This window comes from Pleurodeles waltl, chromosome 10, assembly GCF_031143425.1.
Source record: "Pleurodeles waltl isolate 20211129_DDA chromosome 10, aPleWal1.hap1.20221129, whole genome shotgun sequence".
Classification (NCBI taxonomy): Eukaryota; Metazoa; Chordata; class Amphibia; order Caudata; family Salamandridae; genus Pleurodeles; species Pleurodeles waltl.
Genome location: NC_090449.1, coordinates 13410288 through 13430251, shown reverse-complemented (window position 1 = coordinate 13430251; position 19964 = coordinate 13410288). Strand labels below are relative to the sequence as shown.

The 19964-nt window shown below is 53.5% G+C and overlaps 1 protein-coding gene across 1 annotated transcript in view; it reads right to left on the bottom strand.

Annotated features, from left to right (window-relative positions):
- DUSP9 (dual specificity phosphatase 9) overlaps positions 1-19964 on the bottom strand; it is a 53709-nt gene that overhangs the window by 19928 nt on the left and 13817 nt on the right. The window contains exons 2-3 of the mRNA XM_069209408.1: positions 3885-4746; positions 587-1024 (exon numbers count right to left, since the gene is read on the bottom strand). Coding sequence (XP_069065509.1) covers positions 587-1024; positions 3885-4254 — 808 coding nt within the window. The 5' untranslated portion in view covers positions 4255-4746. The remainder of the gene's footprint in view (positions 1-586; positions 1025-3884; positions 4747-19964) is intronic.

Here is a 19964-nt window from a genome sequence, read left to right as displayed (position 1 = left end):
CTACCCGATAGAAATCAGATTAGTCAATTCTCAAGTATGAAATCGCAAATAGAGAATCCCTATTTGCGATTTCCAAAGCACATGTACAAAGCATTTCCTAAATGTGAAATGAGCATTTAGGAAATGAATGTTTCCACCAACTCCAAGTCGATGGTAACGTGCATTTTAAAAAAAGCACCTAAAGATGCTTTTTTGAAAGCGCAATAGAGCACACGTACGCCCCAAGAGCATAAGTGTTCTCTACATGTGCACCACTATCTTTGGGGTGCATCACAGAGGGCCGTTTGCCCCTAGTCATTCCTAGTTTTTCATTTCCAAAATAGTGATTTCCTAATAGGAAATCGCTGTCTGGGAAATGCAAAACAGGCCCATTGGAACAAATGCAATGGGGTTTCCTAATAGCGGTTCTCACAATTCAGAATCAGTAATTACACACAAATCATTTTGTAGTTCCTAAACAGAGATTTCTATGGAGTTGCTATTTAGGAAATGCAAAATTGCATTTTGATATATCTGGCTCACGGAGCACAATGTTGCCGTGCACATGTGGGACGCCATCGTGCCATGGCCTACCAGAGGTACCTACCAATGAAGTCGATGGCTTCCGGGAAGAACTGTGACAGGTTCTGGCTCCAGTGGTCGGAGATTGGGATCTGCTTGTAGCGGATGTTGCCATTCTCCTCGAAGAGGTTAGGCAGGTTGGGGGTGACGTTCAGGATGTAGCGGATGCCCAGCTCTGCCAGGATGTCCTTGTTGCCCGAGTCGGAGGCACTGCCCAGGTAGAGGTGCGGGAGGATCTGCACAGGGAATGAAGGCGTCTGGCCAGGTGTACTGGCCCCCTCGGAGTCCATGCCACTCAGGTGGTCCCGTTCTGGGTCGGACTCGGCGTCAGAGCAGTCTGAGTGGATGCAGAGGCCCCCGATGCCCAGCACGACGGGCACAGGGGAGCTGCTAGCGCTGCTGTCATCGTCCAGATTCGTCTCACAGTGCTGTGGGCACTGAGCCTGGAACCTGCTGAAGCCTCCTGCAGGATGATAAGGGGCGAGAGGTTAAGCGTAAGGAAATACGAGTGGACAAATGCATATATGCATTAGCATGCGGCTGGATGCATGAGAAAAGAACAACTGGATGAGTGAATGAGAAACCTTCACAGCACCACAAACTGAACCACCTAACTGCAGCTGCAAAACAACTGCAAACCCAAGCCTGGCTGCTATCAGGGACACTCCAAACACACACCTGCAACTCGCTGAGACAGACACAGAATATCTATACAGAGCTGGAAAACATATTTATAACCCCCTTGGTCGCAACAGAACACATCAATGTGACCACAACCCACCAGAATCCACCCACCGTTGGAGAGAGCGGTGTCTGACTCACCCTCTGAATCACAAGGTACAGAAACTATTTTCTGCAGTGATCCTGCCCATGTCTAGAAACAGGTGCACGGAGAAGCGCCTGTCCTTTATCGAGAGCACCTTGGACCTCATCTCCCCTTCCTCCATCACTGCAGAGGTTATGCATCAGGGATGTGGTACCCGAGCATCATTTTAGGGGTGTGCAAAATTCATAGATTATGTCATTACACAAAATACAAATATGCTACTGTGTGCTATATCTTAAATGTGATACCCAACAATTGAAGGCTGGAGTGGTTGTCTATAGGGATGTGGTAACCTACAGGTGATGCTTGGTGTAGCTGTGGTACTCTACAGGTGAGGGCTGAGGTCGTTGTGGTATCCTATAGGTGAGGGCTGAGGTGAGGACTGAGGTGGCTGTGGTACTCTACAGGCGAGGGCTGAGGTGGCTGTGGTACTCTATAGGCGAGGGCTGAGGTGGCTGTGGTACTCTACAGGTGAGGGCTGAGGTCGTTGTGGTATCCTATAGGTGAGGGTTGAGGTGAGGGCTGGGGTGGTTGTGGTACTCTTCAGGTGAGGGCTGAGGTGGCAGTGGTACTCTACAGGTGAGGGATGAGGTGGTTGTGGTACTCTACATGTGAGGGCTGAGGTGGCTGTGGTACTTTACAGGTGAGGGCTGCGATGGCTGTTGAACTCTACAGGTGAGGGCTGAGGTGGCTGTGGTATTCTACAGGTGAGGGATGAGGTTGTTGTAGTACTCTACAGGTGACGGATGAGGTGGCTGTGGTACTCTACAGGTGAGGGATGAGGTGGTTGTAGTACTCTACAGGTGAGGGCTGAGATGGTTGTGGTACTCTACAGGTGAGGGCTGCAATGGCTGTGGTACTCTATAGGTGAGGGCCGAGGTGGCTGTGGTACTCTACAGGTGAGGGCTGCGATGGCTGTGGTACTCTACAGGTGAGGGCTGCGATGGCTGTGGTACTCTACAGGTGAGGGCTGAGGTGACTGTGGTACTCTACAGGTGAGGGCTGCGATGGCTGTGGTACTCTACAGGTGAGGGCTGAGGTGACTGTGGTACTCTACAGGTGAGGGCTGCGATGGCTGTGGTACTCTACAGGTGAGGGCTGAGGTGGCTGTGGTACTCTACAGGTGAGGGCTGCGATGGCTGTGGTACTCTACAGGTGAGGGCTGAGGTGGTTGGGGTACTCTACAGCTGAGGGATGAGGTGGCTGTGGTACTCTACAGGTGAGGGCTGAGGTGGCTGTGGTACTCTACAGGTGGGGGCTGAGGTGGGTGTGGTACTCTACAGGTGAGGGCTGCGATGGCTGTGGTACTCTACAGGTGAGGGCTGAGGTGGTTGGGGTACTCTACAGCTGAGGGATGAGGTGGCTGTGGTACTCTACAGGTGAGGTCTGAGGTGGCTGTGGTACTCTACAGGTGGGGGCTGAGGTGGCTGTGGTACTCTACAGGTGAGGGCTGAGGTGGCTGTGGTACTCTACAGGTGAGGGGCAGTTGTAGAACTCTCCAGACAGGAAATGGAGTGGTTGTTGAACCCTAGGGGTGAGAGGGAAGTTAACGTACAATCTAAGAAAGGCCTGGAGAGGTTGTTGAACCCTAGGGGCTGAGAGGCGGTTGTTGTACCATCTAGAAGAACGCTGGAGAGGTTGTTGAACCCTAGGGGTGACAGGCGGTTGTTGTACCATCTAGAAGAGGGATGGAGTAGTTGTTGAACCCTAGGGGTGACAGGCGGTTGTTGTACCATCTAGAAGAGGGATGGAGTAGTTGTTGAACCCTAGGGGTGACAGGCGGTTGTTGTACCATCTAGAAGAGGGATGGAGTAGTTGTTGAACCCTAGGGGTGACAGGCGGTTGTTGTACCATCTAGAAGAGGGATGGAGTAGTTGTTGAACCCTAGGGGTGACAGGCGGTTGTTGTGCCATCTAGAAGAGGGATGGAGTAGTTGTTGAACCCTAGGGGTGACAGGCGGTTGTTGTACCATCTAGAAGAGGGATGGAGTAGTTGTTGAACCCTAGGGGTGACAGGCGGTTGTTGCACCATCTAGAAGAGGGATAGAGTGGTTGTTGAACCCTAGGGGTGAGGGCGCTTGTAGTACTCTACAGCCAAGGGCTGGAGTGGCTGTGATACACTACTGGTGATCCCATTACAAACAACAGCTTACGGTATCCTGCCTCATTTTAATGCCACGTGGTATTTACATCCTCAAGGGGAGTTGGGGTGTTTCAGGTCCTCACAGCGAGTATCCTATGGTATCTCACTCTGTACCTAGCCTGTCTTTTCCTTGAATTCCCACTTTCACACCTCCTGGTTACACTAGTCCCGCAATAGCCCCCGCAGCCCCTGTTGTGCAGGGGTGGGGGGTGAGCTCCAGGGGGCCCCACAGGTACAGTACACTGTGCACGGGTGGTGGGCCTCTGACTGAGAGCTCCTGACTGGGTCAGGGGGTGGGACTCCTCAATGTACTTTGCAGAGTCCCCTCAATTTTGTTTCGCCACTGCCTGGTTACCTTGTAAGTAGTACGCCTCACAGCCTTCCTCCCATAGCCTTCGCAGCAGCATCACCAGCACTGACTCCTCCTCCTCCTCGCTGCCATGCCACTGTGGGACTGAGGTACTCTCATCATACAGGAGAAAGCGGCCTGCCCTGGGGAGCCCCGCTGTCTCCCCCTTGGATGAGCCTGGGATTAAAGCCTGCACCGAGAGGTTCCCCTTGCGAAGTCGTCGACGCATCAGGCCCGGCAGCGCCACGCTCAGGGCGCCCTCCACATGGGATGAGTCGTAAAGTTCCCGCCTGCGGCAGTCCACAATGCGCAGGCATGAGGTGCGCGTTCCAAGCTCCGCCTGCAGCCAGCCCACCGACCGACCAAGGTTCTCCATTCGACTGCCTCAAGGAACCACCCTCTTCACCTGGAGCAAAGGGCAGTCTGAAGCTGTGGCCAGGAAGAAGATCATTTCTTTACCCTGTTCCTTCTTCTGAGAAAGTCAGAAACTTATAACCAACTTTATGACCCCACATACAAGCAAAATTTCTCCAAAAGCTTTCAACTGGATCATCTTCCCAAAAACGGTGCACCCCCCTGGACTTCAAAGGGTTCCTCCTCCCCAAAACGGTGCACCCCCCTGGACTTCAAAGGGTTCCTCCTCCCCAAAACGGTGCACCCCCCTGGACTTCCAAGGGCTTGGCCTCCCATGGGTCAATCATCTCTCCTTTGGAAAGTTGGCAGGGTGAGAGTTGGGGGCACCGGGGAGGGGGGGGTCAAAGAATGTTATTGTCTTTTTTTCTATGCTAAAAAAGGATAACTCAAAGCACAATGAGTCTAGTCCGTTCTTCCCAGAAATGTCACAGGTGAGATGTCGCCTCAGAGGTTCCTGAAAAATAAAAACAAAAATAGCTTGATTAAAGCAGAGGTCTGGTGCTGTGGACGCATTTTTCCTGTCACACTATACCCCAATGAGTTTACACAGCAGACACCAGAAACTTACTGATATCATCTGAATATGTAAAGAATAATTGTTATTAATGAGCTCTCTAACAGCACTCGTTTTATCCATCACAGATATATGCCATGTGTGTCCGATATGAACTCACAACCTCCATACCATAGCCCAAGTGGGGCCCAAGTTACTGAGCGGTTTCTGCACTTCAGAAAACTTCTCAAGATCAATTTTACATTAAGAGGGATCAAACCTGTGGATGGAACCACCGAGATCAATATTCTGAAGGTGTGGGGTGGTCCCTTTTTTTACCTAAAAGTTGTATTAGGCCTAATTGCTGCCAAGCTGCACAGACAGCCTACAAACTCATTCCCTTCCACCCGACAGCCAAAGTGAGCGCCTTGACACCAGCAACCAGCTTACTTCACATAACAATAGACGTGCCATTTCCTGCTTTTGTTCCAGAAAAGTAAGAAACAGCAAAGTGATGGAAGGAATGCCTGGATTAACCTCACTGGCGATCGCTTGGGCCCCCGTCCCAATCCTGTGTCCACTCACTATGCTATTCTAGACAATGACTGCCGCCGCCCGTCAGTCATGTCTGGAGCTGGCCCTCTCCATACAGGAGCCCGTCAGTCATGTCTGGAGCTGGCCCTCTCCATACATGAGCCCGTCAGTCATGTCTGGAGCTGGCCCGCTCCATACATGAGCCCGTCAGTCATGTCTGGAGCTGGCCCTCTCCATACAGGAGCCCGTCAGTCATGTCTGGAGCTGGCCCTCTCCATACATGAGTCCCAGACCTCCTTAGGTCTCGTCAGAGGTATAGGTTGATTCCTATAACACAGTGAGCATGGGACCCATGTCTGGGCACGTTCATCACACTTAGGACGTCTACTGCAAAAATAACAAGGTGCTGGAGAGAACGCTATAATTAATCTCAGCCACTGGCGATCGATTGACGCTGCATTCCAGAGTATCGTTTTTCATCCACAGTGCCACTCTAGACAGAGACCTCCTTTATGCAAATCAGTCTTGTTCCTGCTCCAATAGGAACAGTCCAGCCCAAACTGCCAGTTCAGATCCCTCAAGATCAGAGCACAAAGAACCCCATGCCAGTTTTAACCAACATGGGTCTAAAAAGTGATGTATAGCTTAATTCATAAGGCACAGTGAGCACGGGACCCACGTCTGGGCATACCATTTGCACATATGTTTCTGCTGATAGGAATGCTTGAAGTGATTTCAGCCACTGGTGATCATTTGGGGACGCATTCCATTCCATTGATTTAACCTACTATGCCTCTCTGGACAGAACATGCATATGAAAATCCGCCTTGGCCCCACTGTAATAGAAACAGGGCAGACTGAACTGCCGGGCAACGTCCCCTCAAAAAGGGAATACAAGTAACCCCAGACATGTTTTAGCCTATTTAGGTATTGTTGGCATGCTCACATCTGGAGGGGCCTGGCCTGGCCGGGCAGTTCAGCATCGATTTTCCTATTGGAGCAGGACTAAAACCGAATTGGATATGGCAGTTCTCTGTCTAGAGTGGCACAGAAGGTGAAAAATGATGAACTGGAATGTGGCCCGAGAGACCGCCAGAGTTTGTAATTAATTCAAGCATTCCTTCCATAACTTTGTTGTTTGTTCAAAAATGGTGAAAGACATTCACATACCGATGCCTTACATTAATGCAGCAGGGAAGCTCAATGAATGTATTGATTAGAGAAAGTGCTGACAGTGAAAAATTCAAAGACTGTTCTGTCCAGCAGAGTCTGCTATATTTTTAGAAACCTACATTGGAGCAATTGTATTAGCTAATGGTATGTATACTTTCTATTAGAACACTGGAATGTTGAGAGCTCCTTTGAAGACAATGGATTATAACACTGGAATGTTGGGAGCTCCGTTGAAGAGAATTTAATTTGAACACTGGAATGTTGGGAGCTCCATTGAAGACAATAGATTAGAACACTGAAATGTAGGGAGCTCCTTTGAAGACAATGGATTATAACACTGGAATGTTGGGAGCTCTGTTGAAGAGAATTTAATTTGAACACTGGAATGTTGGGAGCTCCATTGAAGACAATAGATTAGAACACTGGAATGTTGGGAGCTCCATTGAAGACAATAGATTAGAACACTGGAATGTTGGGAGCTCCACTGAAGACAATAGATTAGAACACTGGAATGTTGGGAGCTCCACTGAAGACAATAGATTAGAACACTGGAATGTTGGGAGCTCCATTGAAGACAATAGATTAGAGCACTGGAATGTTGGGAGCGCCACTGAAGACATTAGATTAGAACACTGGAATGTTGGGAGCTCCATTGAAGACAATGGAGTAACACAGTGCTTATAATGACTGCTATAACCCTGGAGCGCCAATATTCCAATGTTTGTCTTCATGTTTCACCCTTTTTATTTTAAAACATTTTACTCTTAGTAGATGGAATGTTATTTAGCCTTACAGCTATGGGTACAAGAAAATATCTGCTCCGCCGGCAGAGTTTGCAGGGTTTTACCCACTCTGTGCTCCGCTTGGTTCGCGGAGTTCTGAAAAAATTTCGGCCAACTGCTGCGTGGCAGAGTTTTATCTTGTGTGCGGCTCTCCTACGTGAAGTTGGCGAGCGAGAAAGTTGAGTGCTAGACCATCTCCTGGTGATCTTTCTCAATGCAGACATTTTGCAGCAGGTCGACAAGAAGCGCCCTCTGGCATGCTGCGTTGTGCCGTTCGCTCTGAATTTACTGTGTGGGGCAGCTCCAGACGCTAAAAATCAGCACGAGCAGTATGACATACTGGAATTCGTTGGTCGCAGAACTCCACAGAATCTTATTCGGCGATCCGAAGTTTTTCAAAAAAATTAAACTGAAAGTGTTGCAAGGATTGGCAAGAAGTTGGTATCAGTTGAGACGACGTATGGGTGAACATTATTACAGCTATCAGGCCTCTATTTGGGATTCCCTGGGCACCCTAGAATGCTGTAAAGACATCTTAGCATTGCCACTTAAAAGGGCAGGTGTGGAAAGGTGGGGTGAGCTTGCGCGAGAGGGTACCTTACTTTTATGGGATAATCTGGTAAGGATGACGAATGGATCGCTGTCCAGGTTAAAATACTTACAGATAAAAGAGTGGGAAAAAGAAATTAAAGGGGGATTGGGAGAGGTAAACGCTTTGGAAGATTCCTTTTTAGATCTAGCGAGTTCGACACCAGTGAAGAGGTTGGCGGTGTGGTATTAGGAAATATTAGAAACCTTGGATGAGAATTTTGTGTTACCAAATAATTTGTGGGGCAAGGTGGTGGCAGGCGACAAGATTGGGACATGGTGGAAAAAGTTGTTTGTGATGCTGTATGAAGTAGTGAAGCCTGCCCCACTAAGGAAAAAACATTTTTATACTCTACATAGAGCATGTATATCTCCGGCAAAGCTTGCTAAGTTTAAAAAGGGGGAAGGGTGCAAATGTCCGAAATGTGGTGGCCAAGGAGCAACGGATATTCATATGTTTTGGGATTGCCCTGCTATTCAGGTATTTTGGGAGGAGGTTTTTGGGGCAATATCATCTATGCTGGGCTGGGAAATCAATATATCACTCCCTCTGATTATATTTGGACAATCACAGGAAGAGGGATCATGGATCAGGGTGAATAAAATTAACCGTAAATTTTTGTTTTATGCAATTGTGATGGGCAGGAACGAAATTTGTAAAGATTGGATGAAGGAACACCCTACGAGTTATACAGACTGGCTTAAGGCAGCTTTACGGGTGGCGAATATGGATTTAAATGCACAGGGCTCCAGGAGAAATGCAGAACTGTGGTCGCCATTGCTAAAATGGAAGGGAGTAGCTTGAAGTTGTCTTTTTGCTTTTGTTAATACTTTATATTGAGAGACTGTATGAAATTGGCTTGGGTATTTTCTCTTTCTTGTCCAATGATTAGCCACCGTTTGATGCTTCGGCTGGTTTGCTCAGGCAGACCGGGAGATACAAGGGTGCACCCCCTGGCTAGAGTCTCTCTCTTAGTTAGAGGGCGAGAAGGCTATAGGAACTAGGAAGTGACTCAGTAAGCAGGGTTGAATGAGGACAAAAAAAAAAAAAAAGAGTTTACTTGTTAGCTAGTAGCATATGGCTTTAACAGAGAAGTTCCCATTGTCACCAATTGCACAATATTTACAACGGTCAAATAGTATAATAGCACTAAATAACAGTTGCTTATTGATACCACACTCAATGGTACTCATTATATCGATCTCATAATATATATCTTTATTGTATACAGTTAATAAAAACCATTACAATGGAAAAAACAATAGAAAACAGACTAACGGTTAAAAAATCTCAAAGTGAAACATGATGCTTTCTCCAATGCGCAAAAAAAAAAAAAAAAAAAAAGAACTACACAGAATCTTGCAGAGTTTTTAGGTAACTCCACAGAGTTCTGTGGCGTGAAACTCCACAAATTACTCCCAGGCCTCCTTCCACAGGCTATAATGGTTGTTAAAAGTCCCTCTCCCTCGTTATAGGCCCGAGCTGCACTCGCGTTCTGGGACTTTAACAACCAGTATGGCCCTCAGCAGCGAGCTATAAATTTATAACAGAGAACTCTGGGGAGTGAAGCACCGGGAGGCGCTTCATTCAAAAATGGGAGTTACATGAAGGGGGGGTTAGTACCAAAAGCTCTGCGCACTAGCATGCGCTATAAATGGATTCACCATCAATCCGTACACTAGGGCCCAAGTTACAAATATGTAGTGGATGAGTATATGTAACTTGCTCATTTGGAAGGTGATTTAGAGCTCTGAAGGGGCCGTCGCGCGGCTGCGGTGGGAGAGACACGCAGTCGACCCTTCCTGCCCTGAGCAACAACATATGTAAAGGTAGCTAAGGACCACTGTACCACACTACCCATGAGTTCCTCTTAGTATATTTGCTTGCTGCCCACCTTCATAGGTTAGCTACCAAAACACTTAACGTAAAGATAATTTTTACACATTAGAGAGGCAACACGCCAGATGAGAGTAACAAATGATCAAATCCACAATGTTGTACAAAAAAAATCTTGAATTCTTTATTCTTCTTCACACACGAACAGCAGCACAGCCAATGCGTTTCGCCCACAACCGAGCTTCATCAGGGCAAGACTCACTATGAATCATCTGTATTTTGAAGGAACGGAATCAGTTGGTGCAGAAGGCGCATGCAAACATCAACCATCCATTCAGAAAATTTCTCTAATCGGTATCCAGATAATCACTAAATTTTATGAGGTAGCGCCCACAGTGCCTTGAGTTGACAAAACTAATGGAAAACAGTAGTCCAAGCCGTGTACGGCAAAAAAAAGGACTCTGAATATTAAGATTTTTCTACATTTCTGGAGCCTGCTTGCACAGCAGTGGAGAGACCAGATGCTGTTGACTATGTGGGGCTTTGGTGCCGACGGTGCAACATCTTGTCTGGTCCTGTGACACCAGGTGCGCCTTGGATCTCTAATCTAACTACTTGTCAGCGATAAATGTTTATTATGTACAGATGTGCTCGGGCACCAAACCTTTACTTTTTTAATAATGCTTTTCATATAGACCTATCGGCCTGATTCAGAGTACGGTGGAAAGTCTACTCTGCTGCAAATGCAACACAACAGAGCTGCCCTCATCATAGTGAATGCCGGGTGCCTCGTTTGGAGTCAGGTGGACCTTCAGTATGTCAGCGACGGAGACAGCCCCGACTTCACTACTGACATACACCCTCGGCAGCCTGATGGCGTAAGGGCCGTTAGAGGGTTGGCCATTTAACTGCCTGTCCAATTTAGAGCGGGCGGTCAAATGGCCAGTTTTCCCTGTCCATCTCTGCCAGATAAAACCTAGTGGTGGGGGGCCATGAAAACTTGCATATGACTCCCTTGCTATGGAGAAAGCCCCATGGCGTGGGGATCCATGTTTTTTTTTTATAAAAAAAAAAAATACCGCTTTGGAATTTTGTTTTAGAAAATACAAAATTAACTGAAAGTGTGCCGTACAGCTCCGTCATGCTGAGGGAGCCATACGTCAAGCTTTCAGTGCATTGACAGGAAACCCAGAGATGGCTGTTCATGCCTAAGAAAGAGGCGTCTCTAAATACAGTCGGCGGGTACCCCGTCAGAGCGACTGAGAGCCTGATTTAGATACTGGTGGATGGGTTACTCCTCACAACGGCTAAGGATATCCCGTCCGCCAAAATCTAAACCCCATAGGATATAATGGACAGTGGATTTCGGCGGACAGGATGTCTGTCACGTTTGTGATGGAGTAACCTCTCCCCTAAAATCTAAACGAGGCGCTATTTTAGTCCATCACCAAGATGGAGCAAAGTACGTGAGCTTCAGGCCCTTTGTAAGTTAGTGCATATTATGACCATTACTTTTTGTCTGATGATGTAAAAAAACACTGAGTATTCTTTTTGAATTTTAATGAAATAAATGTTTGCGTGTTTATAAAGCACTGACAAAGTTTAGTTCTTAAACAAATAAAACAAGTGAATGCAGGGAGTGTTTCCCCAGTGCACCTGGAAAGTGTTTGCCTTTTTTTCTTATTCGTGACCAAAATTCAGCATTATAAACTTAGCAGTTGATAGCCCTCTAAACAAGGCCAGTGGCCCACCGGTTCACTGTCCGCTCCCCGACCCCTCACTGTCCGCTCCCCGACTCCTCACTGTCCGCTCCCCGACCCCTCACTGTCCGCTCCCTCGACCCCTCCCCGACCCCTCACTGTCCGCTCCCCTGTCCGCTCGCGACCCCTCACTGTCCGCTCCCCCGACCCCTCACTGTCCGCTCCCCGACCCCTCACTGTCCGCTCCCCGACCCCTCACTGTCCGCTCCCTCGACCCCTCCCCGACCCCTCACTGTCCGCTACCCTGTCCGCTCGCGACCCCTCACTGTCCGCTCCCCCGACCCCTCACTGTCCGCTCCCCGACCCCTCACTGTCCGCTCCCCGACCCCTCACTGTCCGCTCCCTCGACCCCTCACCGACCCCTCACTGTCCACTCCCCGACCCCTCACTGTCCGCTCCCCGACCCCTCACTGTCCGCTCCCTCGACCCCTCACCGACCCCTCACTGTCCGCTCCCCGACCCCTCACTGTCCGCTCCCCGACCCCTCACTGTCCGCTCCCTCGACCCCTCACCGACCCCTCACCGTCCGCTCCCCCGACCCCTAGTCCGCTCCCCGACCCCTCACTGTCCGCTTCCCAACCCCTCACTGTCCGCTCTCCGACCCCTCACTGTCCGCTCCCCCGACCCCTCACCGTCCGCTCCCCCGACCCCTAGTCCGCTCCCCGACCCCTCACTGTCCGCTCTCCGACCCCTCACTGTCCGCTCTCCGACCCCTCACTGTCCGCTCCCCGACCCCTCACTGTCCGCTCCCCCGACCCCTCACCGTCCGCTCACCCGACCCCTAGTCCGCTCCCCGACCCCTCACTGTCCGCTCCCCGACCCCTCACTGTCCGCTCCCCCGACCCCTCACAGTCCGCTCCCCCGACCCCTAGTCCGCTCCCCGACCCCTCACTGTCCGCTCCCTCGACCCCTCCCCGACCCCTCACTGTCCGCTACCCTGTCCGCTCGCGACCCCTCACTGTCCGCTCCCCCGACCCCTCACTGTCCGCTTCCCGACCCCTCACTGTCCGCTCTCCGACCCCTCACTGTCCGCTCTCCGACCCCTCACTGTCCGCTCTCCGACCCCTCACTGTCCGCTCCCCGACCCCTCACTGTCCGCTCCCCCGACCCCTCACCGTCCGCTCACCCGACCCCTAGTCCGCTCCCCGACCCCTCACTGTCCGCTCTCCGACCCCTCACTGTCCGCTCTCCGACCCCTCACTGTCCGCTCCCCCGACCCCTCACTGTCCGCTCCCCGACCCCTCACTGTCCGCTCCCCCGACCCCTCACCGTCCGCTCCCCCGACCCCTAGTCCGCTCCCCGACCCCTCACTGTCCGCTTCCCGACCCCTCACTGTCCGCTCTCCGACCCCTCACTGTCCGCTCCCCGACCCCTCACTGTCCGCTCCCTCGACCCCTCCCCGACCCCTCACTGTCCGCTACCCTGTCCGCTCGTGACCCCTCACTGTCCGCTCCCCCGACCCCTCACTGTCCGCTCCCCGACCCCTCACTGTCCGCTCCCCCGACCCCTCACCTTCCGCTCCCCCGACCCCTAGTCCGCTCCCCGACCCCTCACTGTCCGCTTCCCGACCCCTCACTGTCCGCTCTCCGACCCCTCACTGTCCGCTCCCCCGACCCCTCACTGTCTGCTCCCCGACCCCTCACTGTCCGCTCCCCCGACCCCTCACCGTCCGCTCCCCCGACCCCTAGTCCGCTCCCCGACCCCTCACTGTCTGCTTCCCGACCCCTCACTGTCCGCTCTCCGACCCCTCACTGTCCGCTCCCCGACCCCTCACTGTCCGCTCCCCCGACCCCTCACCGTCCGCTCACCCGACCCCTAGTCCGCTCCCCGACCCCTCACTGTCCGCTTCCCGACCCCTCACTGTCCGCTCTCCGACCCCTCACTGTCCGCTCCCCCGACCCCTCACTGTCCGCTCCCCGACCCCTCACTGTCCGCTCCCCCGACCCCTCACCGTCCGCTCCCCCGACCCCTAGTCCGCTCCCCGACCCCTCACTGTCCGCTTCCCGACCCCTCACTGTCCGCTCTCCGACCCCTCACTGTCCGCTCCCCGACCCCTCACTGTCCGCTCCCCCGACCCCTCACCGTCCGCTCACCCGACCCCTAGTCCGCTCCCCGACCCCTCACTGTCCGCTCTCCGACCCCTCACTGTCCGCTCCCCGACCCCTCACTGTCCGCTCCCCCGACCCCTCACCGTCCGCTCCCCCGACCCCTCACCGTCCGCTCCCCCGACCCCTAGTCCGCTCCCCGACCCCTCACTGTCCGCTCCCCCGACCCCTCACTGTCCGCTCCCCCGACCCCTCACCGTCCGCTCCCCCGACCCCTAGTCCGCTCCCCGACCCCTCACTGTCCGCTTCCCGACCCCTCACTGTCCGCTCTCCGACCCCTCACTGTCCGCTCCCCCGACCCCTCACTGTCCGCTTCCCGACCCCTCACTGTCCGCTCCCCCGACCCCTCACTGTCCGCTCCCCGACCCCTCACTGTCCGCTCTCCGACCCCTCACCGTCCGCTCCCCCGACCCCTAGTCCGCTCCCCGACCCCTCACTGTCCGCTCCCCGACCCCTCACTGTCCGCTCCCCCGACCCCTCACCGTCCGCTCCCCCGACCCCTAGTCCGCTCCCCGACCCCTCACTGTCCGCTCCCCCGACCCCTCACCGTCCGCTCCCCCGACCCCTAGTCCGCTCCCCGACCCCGCACTGTCCGCTTCCCGACCCCTCACTGTCCGCTCTCCGACCCCTCACTGTCCGCTCTCCGACCCCTCACTGTCCGCTCCCCGACCCCTCACTGTCCGCTCCCCGACCCCTCACTGTCCGCTCGCGACCCCTCACCGTCCGCTCTCCGACCCCTCACTGTCCGCTCTCCGACCCCTCACTGTCCGCTCCCCGACCCCTCACTGTCCGCTCCCCGACCCCTCACTGTCCGCTCCCCCGACCCCTCACCGTCCGCTCCCCCGACCCCTAGTCCGCTCCCCGACCCCGCACTGTCCGCTTCCCGACCCCTCACTGTCCGCTCTCCGACCCCTCACTGTCCGCTCTCTGACCCCTCACTGTCCGCTCCCCCGACCCCTAGTCCGCTCCCCGACCCCTCACTGTCCGCTCACCCGACCCCTAGTCCGCTCCCCGACCCCTCACTGTCCGCTCTCCGACCCCTCACCGTCCGCTCCCCCGACCCCTCACCGTCCGCTCCCCCGACCCCTAGTCCGCTCCCCCGACCCCTAGTCCGCTCTCCGACCCCTCACTGTCCGCTCCCCCGACCCCTCACTGTCCGCTCTCCGACCCCTCACTGTCCGCTCTCCGACCCCTCACTGTCCGCTCCCCCGACCCCTCACCGTCCGCTCCCCCGACCCCTCACCGTCCGCTCACCCGACCCCTAGTCCGCTCCCCGACCCCTCACTGTCCGCTTCCCGACCCCTCACTGTCCGCTCCCCGACCCCTCACTGTCCGCTCCCCCGACCCCTCGCTGTCCGCTCCCCGACCCCTCACTGTCCGCTTCCCGACCCCTCACTGTCCGCTCTCCGACCCCTCACTGTCCGCTCCCCCGACCCCTAGTCCGCTCCCCGACCCCTCACTGTCCGCTCTCCGACCCCTCACTGTCCGCTCTCCGACCCCTCACTGTCCGCTCCCCCGACCCCTCACCGTCCGCTCACCCGACCCCTAGTCCGCTCCCCGACCCCTCACTGTCCGCTTCCCGACCCCTCACTGTCCGCTCTCCGACCCCTCACTGTCCGCTCCCCCGACCCCTCACTGTCCGCTCCCCCGACCCCTAGTCCGCTCACTGACCTCTCACTGTCCGCTCCCCGACCCCTCACTGTCCGCTTCCCGACCCCTCACTGTCCGCTCTCCGACCCCTCACTGTCCGCTCCCCCGACCCCTCACCGTCCGCTCACCCGACCCCTAGTCCGCTCCCCGACCCCTCACTGTCCGCTTCCCGACCCCTCACTGTCCGCTCCCCCGACCCCTAGTCCGCTCCCCGACCCCTCACTGTCCGCTCCCCGACCCCTCACTGTCCGCTTCCCGACCACTCACTGTCCGCTCTCCGACCCCTCACTGTCCGCTCCCCCGACCCCTAGTCCGCTCCCCGACCCCTCACTGTCCGCTTCCCGACCCCTCACTGTCCGCTCCCCCGACCCCTCACTGTCCGCTCCCCCGACCCCTCACTGTCCGCTCCCCCGACCCCTCACTGTCCGCTCTCCGACCACTCACTGTCCGCTCCCCCGACCCCTCACTGTCCGCTCTCCGACCCCTCACTGTCCGCTCTCCGACCCCTCACTGTCCGCTCCCCCGACCCCTAGTCCGCTCCCCGACCCCTCACTGTCCGCTCCCCGACCCCTCACTGTCCGCTCCCCCGACCCCTCACTGTCCGCTCTCCGACCCCTCACTGTCCGCTTCCCGACCCCTCACTGTCCGCTCCCCCGACCCCTCACTGTCCGCTCCCCCGACCCCTCACTGTCCGCTCTCCGACCCCTCACTGTCCGCTCCCCCGACCCCTAGTCCGCTCCCCGACCCCTCACTGTCCGCTCCCCGACCCCTCACTGTCCGCTCCCCGACCCCTCACTGTCCGCTCCCCCGACCCCTCACTGTCCGCTCCCCCGACCCCTCACTGTCCAGGAGTAAGGCGCATCCAGTCACAAATCAGGCTCGGAGATTCAGGGTGTTGTGCTGTGCGTGGATATAGAGAAAACACAAAAACACTGAATGAACATTTCTGAAAAACAATCATCTCCAATAAGGCAAAAGAACGAGTCACCGATTTTGGAAAATAACCTGAACTGATGAAAGTACCTAAATGTGACTTCCCGTGGTAGATCCTGACACGAGTTCGAGCATTTTGTAATTTAAAACAAAGCTTGTGTCGTTTCACAGCAACACAAACAGATGCTGGACGGAGAGCTGTACAATGTCAACAATAAAAGAACAAAACTTAAGACCGGTCTAAAAAAAGTAACTTTAATATGTAGAAAAGTCACAAGCCGTGCGCACACGGAGGCAGATTGTATGCGTCTGCAAACTACAGATTTTATGCAAAATATTTTCTACTGAATGGACAGAGTTGAATGAAAGGGGACTCCTGTGCTCCCACTCTTACCAATGAATAAGATCAGTAGTAGGATGTGGGCACAATGCTCACTTTTCTCTCCTGATAAGGCAGTATAGATTGCACGGTGGTGGGATTCCTTTGCATCAACGGGTATTAAAGTGAGACACCAGTGAGAGAATCCTGCGCATCAGGTGCCACATTATGGCGCATCCGGTGCCTTTTCTTGCTGCATAACCTGGTCCCTGAGCGCTCCATCCGTTCTGTGGTCCTGATGCAGGGATGCTGCTGGGAGATGAACCTGTTTCCCTGATGAATTGGGAATCCATCCCAGTGGCATCAACGCCCTCTGATTGGCCAGGTGCCCACGCTAATAAAAGTGATGGATCCAGGGACACACTCAGAGGAGGATGAACCTTTGATTGGGGGTCCTCTGAACAACAATGTCCTTACCAGGAAGCAGCCCAGATTAAGAGGGCAGTGCCCCAGTTACACAATCAACCACCTCCCGCATTCTCCCTCTGCTGACTGCCACCTGCTGTCGAGAGGGGGGGGGAGGTACCAAGAGAGAGAGAGAGAGAAGGTGAAAGAGACAGATAGGGATTAAGAGAGAGAGAGAGAGAGGGGGATACAGAGACAGAGAGAGAGGACAGAGATAGAGCGATAGGGATAGAGAGACAGAGAGCGAGAGAAGGAGAAAGAGACAGAGTGAAAAGGAGAGAGAGACGGGGAGATAGGGAGAGAAAGGGATAGGGGGAGAGAGAGAGAGGATAGAGAGAGAGAGGGATAGGGGAGAGAGACAGATAGAGGGATATAGAGAGTGAGGATAGAGAGAGGGGGTAGAGAGAGAGAGAGAGGGATAGAGAGAGAGGATAGAGAGGGATGAGAGAGAGAGAGACAGAGGGGGATACAGAGACAGAGAGAGAGAGAGAGGACAGAGATAGAGCGATAGGGATAGAGAGACAGAGAGCGAGAGAAGGAGAAAGAGACAGAGTGAAAAGGAGAGAGAGACGGGGAGATAGAGAGAGAAAGGGATGGGGGGAGAGAGAGAGGATAGAGAGAGAGAGGGATAGGGGAGAGAGACAGATAGAGGGATATAGAGAGAGAGGATAGAGAGAGGGGGTAGAGAGAGAGAGAGGGATAGAGACAGAGGATAGATAGAGAGAGGGATGAGAGAGAGAGAGAGAGAGACAAGGAGAGAGACAGGATAGAGAAAGAGAGAGAGATAGAGAGAGAGTGAGTGATAGGGATACAGTCAGAGGGTGAGAGAGGGATAGAGAGACAGAGAGAGAGCGAGAGGTGAGATCAGTGCTTGAAATGGAAAACTAGAAGTGCAGGTACTCTACATCAGAGTACCTGCTTGTTTCTGAGGAGTGCCGGTACTCTACACCAGAGTACCTGCTTGTTTCTGAGGAGTGCCGGTACTCTACATCAGAGCACCTGCTTGTTTCTGAGGAGTGCCGGTATTCTACATCAGAGCACCTGCTTGTTTCTGAGGAGTGCCGGTACTCTACATCAGAGTACCTGCTTGTTTCTGAGGAGTGCCGGTACTCTACATCAGAGTACCTGCTTGTTTCTGAGGAGTGCCGGTACTCTACATCAGAGCACCTGCTTGTTTCTGAGGAGTGCCGGTACTCTACATCAGAGCACCTGCTTGTTTCTGAGGAGTGCCGGTACTCTACATCAGAGTACCTGCTTGTTTCTGAGGAGTGCCGGTACTCTACATCAGAGTACCTGCATTCTACATCAGAGTACCTGCTTGTTTCTGAGGAGTGCCGGTATTCTACATCAGAGTACCTGCTTGTTTCTGAGGAGTGCCGGTACTCTACATCAGAGTACCTGCTTGTTTCTGAGGAGTGCCGGTACTCTACATCAGAGTACCTGTACTCTACATCAGAGTACCTGCTTGTTTCTGAGGAGTGCCGGTACTCTACACCAGAGTACCTGCTTGTTTCTGAGGAGTGCCGGTACTCTACACCAGAGTACCTGCTTGTTTCTGAGGAGTGCCGGTACTCTACACCAGAGTACCTGTACTCTACATCAGAGTACCTGCTTGTTTCTGAGGAGTGCCGGTATTCTACATCAGAGTACCTGCTTGTTTCTGTGGAGTGCCGGTACTCTACATCAGAGCACCTGCTTGTTTCTGAGGAGTGCCGGTATTCTACATCAGAGTACCTGCTTGTTTCTGAGGAGTGCCGGTACTCTACATCAGAGCACCTGCTTGTTTCTGAGGAGTGCCGGTACTCTACATCAGAGCACCTGCTTGTTTCTGAGGAGTGCCGGTACTCTACATCAGAGCACCTGCTTGTTTCTGAGGAGTGCCGGTACTCTACATCAGAGCACCTGCTTGTTTCTGAGGAGTGCCGGTACTCTACATCAGAGCACCTGCTTGTTTCTGAGGAGTGACGGTATTCTACATCAGAGCACCTGCTTGTTTCTGAGGAGTGCCGGTACTCTACATCAGAGTACCTGCTTGTTTCTGAGGAGTGCCGGTATTCTACATCGGAGTGCCGGTATTCTACATCAGAGTACCTGCTTGTTTCTGAGGAGTGCCGGTACTCTACATCAGAGTACCTGCTTGTTTCTGAGGAGTGCCGGTACTCTACATCAGAGTACCTGCTTGTTTCTGAGGAGTGCCGGTACTCTACATCAGAGTACCTGCTTGTTTCTGAGAAGTGCCGGTACTCTCCAATTGAAAGTATTACGTTTATCTTGAGAAGTACCGGTACTCTCCCTCTCAAAATAAAAAAGTGCCGGTACTGAGTACCGGACCGTTCCGGCCCATTTAAAGCACTGGGTGAGATAGAGAGAGACAGAATGGGAGAGAGGGGGTGAAGAGAGAGAGGTGAGAGAGAGAAAGAGAGGGGGAGAGCGAGACAGAAAGAGAGACAGAAAGAGAGAGAGATAAAGAGGTGAGAGAGCGCGACACAGAGAGACGGAAAGAGAGAGAGAAAGAGAGGGGGATAAAGAAGTTAGAGAGAGCACGACACGGAGAGTCAGAAAGAGAGAGAAAGAGAGAGAGATAAAGAACTGAGAGAGAGTGCAACACGGAGCGAGAGAAAGAGAGAGATAAAGAGGTGAGAGAGAGCGCGACACGGAGAGACAGAAAGAGAGAGGGATAAAGAGGTGGGAGAGAGCGCGACACGGAGAGACAGAAAGAGAGAGAGAAAGAGAGAGAGATAAAGAACTGAGAGAGAGCGCGACACGGAGAGACAGAAAGAGAGAGAGAAAGAGAGAGAGATAAAGAAGTGAGAGAGAACGCGACACGGAGAGACAGAAAGAGAGAGGGAAAGAGAGAGGGATAAAGAGGTGGGAGAGAGCGCGACACGGAGAGACAGAAAGAGAGAGGGAAAGAGAGAGAGATAAGGAGGCGAGAGAGAGCGCGACACGGAGAGACAGAGTGAAGGAGAGAGAAAGAGAGAGAGATAAAGAAGCGAGAGAGAACGCGACACGGAGAGACAGAAAGAGAGAGAG